At 41.1% G+C, this 10,297-nt stretch overlaps 1 protein-coding gene across 5 annotated transcripts in view; it reads right to left on the bottom strand.

Moving 5' to 3' along the window:
• The window catches only part of LOC123959844 (spermatid perinuclear RNA-binding protein-like), a 72,740-nt gene extending 64,029 nt beyond the window's left edge, over nucleotides 1–8,711 (bottom strand). For 4 of the 5 annotated variants that reach the window (XM_046034153.1, XM_046034157.1, XM_046034155.1 and 1 more), the window contains exons 1-3: nucleotides 8,689–8,711; nucleotides 5,036–5,160; nucleotides 628–857 (exon numbers count right to left, since the gene is read on the bottom strand). In XM_046034153.1, coding sequence (XP_045890109.1) covers nucleotides 628–857; nucleotides 5,036–5,038 — 233 coding nt within the window. In that variant the 5' untranslated portion in view covers nucleotides 5,039–5,160; nucleotides 8,689–8,711. The remainder of the gene's footprint in view (nucleotides 1–627; nucleotides 858–5,035; nucleotides 5,161–8,688) is intronic. The other variant, XM_046034158.1, reaches the window with a different exon arrangement.
• Nucleotides 8,712–10,297: the final 1,586 nt, after the last annotated feature.

Genomic DNA, 10,297 nt, shown 5'->3' with positions numbered 1-10,297 from the left:
ATATATATATAAAAAATAAAAATATATATATATATATATATATATATATATATATATATATATATAGACAAAATATACATAAAATGTCCTTTTGTGGACCATCACAGCTACACTGACTGTGAAAGTATAGTTTGAGTTTAAGAAGAAATCTACTTTTGTAATCTGGGTGGACTGAACCTGGTTTCTTGAGCTTATTTGCATGAAATCATTCCCCGCTGTATCTGCATAGAGACACTTTCTTAAAACAAAACCTCTGTGTGGATATTTAGGCCACGAGCCAAATGTTGAGAATTTATGATTGTTTGTTGATCTTGTTTAATCATCCAATCATCACACGTATCCTCCCGATGAAGATTTACAACAGAACACAGTTTTATGAGGGAAATCTGGCACCGTGCTGATGAAACGGGTGAAGGTACAAATATAAACTTGAACAAACAATAAATTCACTTCATCTTGCGCTCTGAAAACCCACTTAGCAGTCCGATGCAGAACTGAACTGTAAGAAAATATTGTGTTGGAATCAAAGCAGGGGTGTTCGCAGGAAAGAACAGTATGCCCACTAGTTGGGTCACAGTACAAACATTTAAACAACCCTAAATTAAAAGTACACAGAGCTGGACGTACTTCATCTCTGAAGCATCTTTCTCCACTGTGCTGTCTCCAGCCACGTTATTGGTGGAGGTCTTCCCTGAGGATTTGTTGAGGTCATCCATCCAATCAGAGACCTTCTTGAGGGCTCCCTCCACGGTGGACACCAGCGTCTGGACGGCCTCCAACTCCTCCGGTGCCGGATAGATGCTGGCGTGCTTTGCCATGACATGGCGGTCGTCGTTTGCAAATGACCGGAACGACCTCTGGGTTCAGACAAGGGAAAACAGAGACATTATCAATTTTTATTTTATCCATGTTTTCAGTTCATCTCACATACAGTGATATAGAGTGAGCAGATGGAGGTTCAGAGTGAAGCTCAAGGACATTCAGAGATGAAACATGTCCACTGATGGACCTAAATGGGCTCCTGCAGGAGTTAAACCTGTGGCCTTTACAATCTGTGACCTTTGAGATGGTCTATTTGCCTCAACATGATCATTACTCACCTTAAATGTCATCCAGAGGAATGTTAGTGATTGTTAACCAGTCAGACAAGTGCAAACTGTCTGATGTTTTCTTATTTTAAAGTAACAGAACCCCTAGTTTCAAATCTTAATTTCTGCTTCAACGTTTTTCTGATTTGTTGATTCTGGGGCCGTATTCATATAACACCTTAAGGCTAACAGTAGCACCTGTCTTGCAGAGTTATTTTGGTCTAATATAAAAAGCATTATTGCACTAAATTGTAAAATGTTAAAAAGTAGTCTGTAAGTCTGTAATGGTGCTTTCAGACCAAAAGCGAAGCAAGCGTTCGGGGCGGTGAGTTTACATACAAAGTCATTGCAAAGACGCGTAGAGCCGCGACTTCCTGTCGGGCGGCGCGTAGCGAAGGGGGCGGGGCCGGCGAACCACAAACCCAGCACTGTTCCACAGTTCATTACATTTCCATAAGGCTCCATTTAAATGCATAAATAAAGCTTATTTCATGACCATCACCAAACTTCGTCTAATTCACCTATTTCTGGAACCTGGGGCTGTTTTTTTGGTTCCAAGTAACAAAATCTTAATGCTACAGCATCCAATAATGTTTCATTTCAAGAGTGTTCTTCTGCATTACATAGTCTTAACTAATACCGAACTTTAAACTAACATCAACTCAGTGCAGACCTTATTGGGTAAAACTAAAAACTTCAGCCTGCGGTTTAACTGTCAGCGCTGTCTGCTCTCCTCTGACTCCTCTTCTACTCTGTGTGACCTTTTCCTCCCACTTCCCCACTTGACTGACTGCACTGTTAGCCTCCATTTTTCCACAACTTTTAACAATCTTTTTTTTTCTCTCATCATTGCAACATGCTGCTCCGATTAATTGTCACAAAACAGATGTGCAATGTGTTGATCAGTAACATTGTCAGTTCAGCTGAATCAGATCCTCACGCAACTCGTCTTGCAGTCAGTCAAGTTACTGATTAATGGAGAAACAGAATGTCCGTGTGATACATCGTCTCTTTCCCATAAAACCAGTCGCCATATAGTTTAAGTGCCAATTTTCTCAATGTACTTGATTTCTAATTTTTAAAGGAAATTTCACATACATTTATATTCATGCTACTTTTTTTTAACTTTAGCTGCCACAAACCAGCTCAGATGGGTGCCATATTTTAAAGGTCAGCAATACTGAACAATCAGCAAACCGGTTTTACAGTTAAAAGGAGGATTATCATCATCCTCACTGATCATCAAACACCATCATCAAAGCAGTGCTCACTCTGGGTAATCACAGAGAAACTAATCTGAATTTGTTGACTGTTAACTTGCTGGAGGAAGGAGACGAAATCCAGAGCGAAATAGATTCCTTGAACATGAACACACTGTTTCTAATTCAACGCCTGGTGTTGTTTTCCTCAACGTCCTCCCCAGACATTCTGGTGGAAAAGCAGGAGCTTGTTGTCGGCGTCAGAAACGCTCATCACAGTCTGCACGATGACAGCAACACCTGAAGCGACCTGTGCTGCTGCCAATCTCTGCGTGGCCTAGATACAGCAGCCGTTACTTAACATTAACATTTATGACATGTACTTAGGGATAGTGCCCATCTCTCTGAGGGGGGGAGTGAAAAAAACGGCTTATGTGCAAAATTAGCTTGGATCCTCATTTTAAGCTTGAGTGCGTCCGTCCGCCGGCTGAGCATCAGTCCAAGGTCAAACTGCTATCTCTCTCAATCATCCCTCCCTCTTCAACTCCGATCCTCCCCTTTTCCCCTTTTTCTGTCCTCCCTCTCTCCCCGCCTGCAGCATGTAAGCACACCCTCATTACGGTGAGTTATTTATGATGGTGCTTTAATAATTCATGGCCATGTGTCTCGGGGGCTTGTGCTGGAGTTGCGAGGGTCATTCATCACGACCCAGCTAATCTCTCGCTGAACTGCCGGGGGCACTCAAGGCTGTGTAGCGGCAAGTGTGGGCAGCGTCAACAACCATAACACACAAACGTGCACACAAACATTAACAAGATCTAAATGAAAGATTAAGACTTTCACAGCCTCAACACTGATTCTGGATCCCAGCCCAGCCCGGCACTGGGCCCATTCCTTTTATTTGTTACCTACAAGACAGCATGGAGTTCAGGCTCGCACTGCAATTAGAAGATAATGACATTCACTGCTTTAATTAATTGCATTGCGGGTTTGTCGGTGGATGCAATTTACTTCAATCTGACACACACACATCAGCAGTGATTCCTTTGACATTTTCTTTTCTCTGTAAAATCACGAGGATGGCGTCTGACACACACACACACACACACACACACACACACACACACACAAGTTTTCATGGTGTGAAACCAGCTTGGTTTACAATATCTGAAGGCAACAGATTACCAGCACACACATAGATTATTAAAAACGCTTTTTCTAACAAAAACTACTTGCTTGACACACATTGATGTAAATAATCACTGGTGCTGCTGTTATGTTATGACTGCTGTGCTTTGATGATACTTTAATAACAACCACAGAAGATCATTCAAAATACTCTCAACCTTTACTAAATATTCATCATTTATTTCAACTGTGTTCAGAAAACTTAAATTAAATTTTGGCAGTCTCTCTAGAGGACATCAACATGGGAGATGGAGGAAGTAAAAGCAGGAGGACTAAGGGAGACGCAGCTGATGACAACTAACAACACACATCTTTGTTTAAAAGTCAACTTTATATTGATGTGGATCCAAGATTTATAAACCTTACCCCATTTTCATTTTGATTACTGACAAGAGATGTTATTACAGCTGAAGAAAGACTTTTAGATTTAGGTTAGAGTGGCTTCAATTGCTCTACTTTTTTCACTTATTTGTCAAAGACATGTTTTGAAAGAATCTTACAAGAGCAGCATTTTAATCCTGACAAAGCTCCAGCAACCACGCATGTTCGTCTTTGCTCTCCCATCATTCCTGGAAATCCAAATATCAGAAAGAGAGTTAGGATTCTAGCATAACTTCACCGACACATTTCCACTTGTGGCCTTCATCGAGGTCGTCATACCACACCTTGATAATGTGTTACCGATGGTAATGTGTTAAATGATGATCTTGATGAAAAATCACATTCCTAGTTATTGAATTTTGTATTTATAAAAGTAATATCAAGGAAACTACAGTGCAGTATTCACACAGGAGACACTTAGGAGTCATCAAATCTACAGAAAGGTTTAAGATGGCCGTGTTGGTGTAGGCATCTCTCCCACTGCTCTGAAACAGTCTCCTTCAGCTGATGGCTTTTTTTCATCTGTGTTGGAATATCTGCACTCAATTCAATATATTCATCCATCAGAACTTACTCCACAACCAAATCCTTGGGGGATTGTCTGTGTTGTGGTGTACCACAAATGCTTGTGAATGGGACCGAACACTCATAAATACCTGACAATGGTGATAAATTGACATCAAATGTTTCAACAGTGTTTCAGCAGGCTGCTTGTTATGCTGCTGCCTGAAACCGTCCAATATGCTTAAAATTAAGTGTTTTGTCTGACAGATAAGCTTAAGCTGCCAGTACACTCCAAACTAAATAAATTTAGGTGGGTGCACAAACAAAAAATGGAGGTTTTGGGAGCACAAACAAACCATCGCTACAGATTGTGTAGCCTGATCAGCCAAAAACAACATTTTCAATAGCCAAGAATTCACCATCACCAGGAAATGATCAATTCATTTATGTTACTCGTCTCTGGCCTGTCTTTACCTCTTCCTGGGAAGTTACTAATTGTGTCTGCCTCCACTCCCAAGGTAGTTAATCTGATGTGAACACCAATGAACGATCGGGGTATACAGATATGGGCATTCAACAACCGTTTGAGAACACACCAAATAGGGCTCAGTTTGGAATCTATTAATGGCTAAAAAACCACTATAAACCAACAGTGGACGTGCACAGGAGGCTCACCATGTCCAGGCAGCGAGGGGGGGGGGGGTCGTGGGAGGGGTCTATGTGAGGACCAGGGTCCCGTCACTCGGCCTCTTCATGCAGTCAAACGTCTCTCGGCTGTTGGCTTCTCAGTCAGAGTCTCACTGTGGGAAGAAAAAAATCGATGGAGGAGAAAAGAAAAACTCTCAGCTTCTGTTAATTGGTCTTAATCGTGTATTCCTCTATTATATACGTAAACATCCAGAGGACACAAGGTTATACATTTCTGCCTCGGTGATATGGCTTTAACCTTTGTATCTGAAGTATTTGTTGCTTATAATGTGGGTGATCCAGGATTTAAAGCTTATTGTAAGCTGCTCTGAATAAGCATCAGCTAAATGCTTAAAACGTGGGGCTGCATTATCAAGCATAAAATGATAAACCCAAATGTCAGATTTCTAACAATTGTGCTTCATATTTCACACAACTAGTAATCACAAACATTTCTGACGTCTTTTCTGTACAGCTGCAAAACTACAGTGGATTTAAAAGAAAAAGAAAAAGCTCACAGAAACACTATATTTTGGCTCAGACAAGCTACACAAGAGAGAAACTGATTTTCTTTTCTCTTTCTCGCAGTCGGAGTTCCAGTTCATCCTAAAGGTGGTGGATGGGGTTGAGGTCAGGGTTCTGTGCAGGCCAGTTAAGTTCTTCCAATTAAGACTAGGAAAACCATTTCTCTATGGACATGGCTTTGTGCACACAGGGGCACTGCCATGTTGAAACAGGAAAGGAACAAACACAAAGTTGGAAGATCACTATTGTCTAAAATATAATAGTTTTATGCTGTAGCATTAGGATCTGCCTTGATTTGAATAAAGGGGCCCAGCCCAGTCCAAAAGACCCCCAGACCAGAGATGTGAAGGAAAGATTACAACAAACCCACTTCTAACACTAAATGAATCTACTTTGTGCTGAAACATTCAGTTAATAATCAATTAGAGGACCGATAAAAAGTGAACTGACAAACACTTTAATAAGCAGCAGAAAATGTCACATGTCGCAGATTTTCTCAGTTTTACATCACTGCAAATCAAATATCTTTGTTCTGACAAAAGAACCAATTTGAAACATCAATTTTGGTGCTGGGAAACATTTTGACATTTTGTAGACAAACAAATAATCAAAAGTAATGTGCAAATGAATTAATAATGAAAATGATTGTTACTTGCAGCTCTAAATCTACTGTCTGATATCAGACATTTGCAGCAAGTACTCGTGGAACATAGACGGACTCATGATGGACAGTTCAGTTTCAAAATCAACATAGCAGAAACCAGAGATATTCTCGTTTTTATTCAACATGTTCTTTTCCTTGGGAACAACATTACCCCACAATGCAACTCGAGCCCTGATAGTTCAGAGGGAGATTCAGGTGTGTTGTTCTAGTAGCGGCTAATGTAGCCTAGAACCTAGAGCCTGCAGCCGGGTGAGATGGGTTGCGGCTACAGAGGTCTGGTACGCTGACTTCTTTCTAACTCCACACAAACTGATTTTTTCAAACTTATAGTCTTCCTCTGGAGCCAACACCTGTCGGCACACTCTGATGTGTACAATTAGTGGAGTTCCCAACTTCATTATTTTTTGCTCATATTCAAAAGAGTTTGTTCACCCAACTAACATAATCCTCTATCTAATCCTTCTCTAAGCAAATTTCGATTTGAAACAAACCACGTCTGTCCAAAACATTTTCCCAATAAACTTTACCTGTTAATGCAGTTTGTTTATTTGTTTTTTTGTTGTTTACAGCACAAATGATCATCTGACCCGTCCTGTCCAATAAAACCGGATTTAGGATTTATTTAAATGAATAAACTTTCCTCTTGCTTCTGATATTACAGTGGATCAGTAACCATGTGTCATATCACAGTCATTCAGCCATAATGATCCAAAGACAAGTGCTCATGTTCTTCTCTGAGTTTTACTGAACAGATGGTTCATGTTTAATATGGGACATTTCAAAAACTTGCTTCTTATCCTGATTAAAAATAAACCAGCCTTTGACAACAGCCTGATTCTGATGCTGCTGTGAAATTGTTTTACCGTTATCTGGCCAGAGACACACACTTACACATTAATTAAAATATATTCTCACTATTAAATGCATTAGATGAGGCTGCCATGCTTTGCCCACGCGGTCAAATGCTAATAGGATGTGGGCCTGAGCCTGTGGTGTAACTGTGTGGCGTTGGAGGAGCGAGAGAGCGAGCAGTGTCGCTGCACAACATCCCGGGGGGAACCGGTGAGGTCGGGCGGAGCGTCAATTAGATTCTCCGTCACCTTGACCTTGTTTTCAATGACAGAGCAGGCTGGTGGTGTTGACTGCTACAACTCTGCTTGTATTCTCTGCATGTCTGTGTTGTGTTTGCAGAATCATTTTAACCATCCAGTAAAATAAACACAGAGAGCAACTGTTTGAAGACAAATTTCAGGAAAAAGGATGTTGATCAATACGGCTCCACAATTACTGGGCCAGCTGCTGAGATCTCTGCCTTTCAAAGCCCCACGTTCTCGCTCACACCCCGTTTTGGAACAAACACTCCCCAAACAGCGGAACTTCAAAGCGTTTACAACTGCTCAATAATGGAGAACGTTGCTATGTGTGCGAGACCAGGAACGCAACACATGAATGCTAAGAAGCCTTATTCCTCCCACCGAAATCGAGAGCAGAGAAAAGGCAGAGCTGAGTTTCTGCCACAAATTCAGCTGGTGATACATCACCTCTTCACGCCACATTTCTGCTGCAGCTAATCTGGTTCACACGTCTCTGATGAGGAAATGTGACTTAATTGACTGTCAGTGACTGGCTGCAGAGGAGGAAGGGGGCGGAGGAGAGAGGAAGGTGATATGGTAACAAGTGCAACTTTAACTTTAAGTGACAAGTTTGGAGAAGAAATCATTCTGATTCTTTCAAGATCCTTTAGAGACAAACCCAGGTTGTAGGCAGATGTAAAAAAAAGCAAGGGTTACTGTGGTAGTATGACATTTTTAAATCTGTACACACACTGTGACGCATGTGAAGGATTATACTTTTAAACCGCTTTTGCCAAGAAAAATGTCATGAGGCTCCTGTGGAACATGTTACAAAAAACCAATACAGTCACTGAAGAAAAGATATTTATTAAAAAATAAAGTAAAATAAAATAGTTACTACAGGTATTTTCACCTCTACATCACCAATCCTTCACTGACTGGGCTGTGCTGATATCAGCTGCTCCAACACAAATAACGATAAATCCTGTCCTCCATGTTCTGTCTGAAACCCAGTGTGCCCACAGAGGGCCAATGGTGAGCAACAGACTTCTTAGCCAGGAATGTTTCCTGAAATTCCAAATGTACAATTTCATTTGTTTCAGATTTCATTAATTAATTAAAGCGTTCCTTCTAAATACAATGCTAGAAGAGCGCCCTCAGTAGAGAGCAGATCTCCGACAGGCCTGGTATCACCAAATGCTGTATGATTAACACACCAATGTCTTCAGTCATTTGAAGCTTTTTTTTTTTACTTTTCACCTGTCATTTCATGCCATTTAGTCTCAACTGACTTATATTATACAGAGACAGCATTTCACTGTACATGCAAATGTCAAAGACAAAAAAATGTCAGGTGACATTGTATAAAAATGACATACTCGCAGAGGGACGAGGTCGGGTGGATGGATGGGTCAAACAACCCCAGGACTTTCACCAAGAAGGCCGCTGTTGGTGTCCTGTGGGAAACCAAAAGTCAACATTGACTTATTGTACCAACTAACGTAGGCTACTGGTCGGTAAAGAGAAGTGAGCGGTCAGTGGGCGGATAAAAATTGTGAATTACCACAACCACAAGACGTCCTTGAGCCCAGCTCTTTCCGTTTGTTTTTTTTCCCCTATCAAATCTTAATTCATGACGAGATATGCAAGTTGTCAAACTTGCATTGGAATGTAAAATCTAAAACAATCCAAAAAGGCCAGCTGCCATGTGCAAACAAACAAGACGTGACAGACAGGGAGAACAGGAGAAAGTTTTACAGGAAGACCGACATAATTACAGCCACAGGAGACAGCTGTGCGGACGTAGAGCGATGGAATTTCAGCCAAAATGCCATAAAAAAAAACAGTAAATACTGAAACACACGGTACAAGGACAACAGACTACAAAACTGCATACAGTATTCTGCTGAAGTTTTAATAAATTCCCCATGTGGGCTCATTTTCGAATAACCTTTCATCTCCCTGAAGAGGGGAGGTGATTAAACGAAGATAATTAAGAATACAGCAATGACTTTTTAAAGGACGTTGACAGGACTGCGGTAGTGGCAGATGGTGAGCTCAGCATGTGACAAAAAGACAATGATGATTAAAAAAAAAACAGGCCAGAGAGTGAGAACACATAAGCAAGGATATTTTTTTCCCCTAAAAATAGACTTTCTACAGAACTCTCAAGAGTCATACTGACATGCTTTACATAAACAAAAGCCATACAGTGAATGATATAAACACTGGGTGCTTTAAATGCATCTACTCCCTATAAGCCAAGGTTATTTGCATAGCCCTTCAGTCTCAAAGGGCTTTACACATTATGAGACAATGAATTAAAACGACACACTCCAACTTCAGATCTTCAGTGAGAACAAAAACCCTGCGAGAGCTTTTCATTTTATTTCACCCAACAGCAGTTAACATCATTAAACTCCGGTAAAAGACAAACATTTGCAACAATTAGGCCAATGAGAGAAGAATTAGGTTCACTACAGTTTAGTGACGTTTTACAAATGTAGTGCTTTGTTGTGCATGTAGTAGTACAAATAACCCTTGGTTGGTTATGAGGACTGATTATTTATGAGTAAAGAGGCCCAGAGCCAGGCACCAACTCTGCTCCAGATAAAGGTTCAATTCCCCGAGAAGCAAGGCACTAAGAGGGGCTGGGAGAGGGGTCATTTTCAGGACTATGGCCTTGACCCCAATTACATAATTAGTTGAACTGGGGATCGTTTGAAATGTTTTGATACAGGGCTCTACAGTGCGACCATTTTGCTCACATATGCCCCTAAAAATCGATACGTGCGAACTGGAAAAGTGATTTCCGAGCACATTGTGCGAGTAACTACAACCTACTGAAATCCCCCGCACCCCTCCCGCCGTGCTGCTAATAGTTCAAAACATCCCTCCCCTAGTAGCGGCCTGGACGCGACGCAAAGCTGGTGTCAGTCAAATGAGAGTTGTCGAAACTGGCAGGAAAAATAGCTAGCAAGCCACCGG

The sequence above is a fragment of the Micropterus dolomieu genome, linkage group LG21 (assembly GCF_021292245.1).
Source record: "Micropterus dolomieu isolate WLL.071019.BEF.003 ecotype Adirondacks linkage group LG21, ASM2129224v1, whole genome shotgun sequence".
Lineage (NCBI taxonomy): Eukaryota > Metazoa > Chordata > Actinopteri > Centrarchiformes > Centrarchidae > Micropterus > Micropterus dolomieu.
Note: the sequence above shows the minus strand (reverse complement) of the source record. Positions and strands in the feature narration are given on the sequence as shown.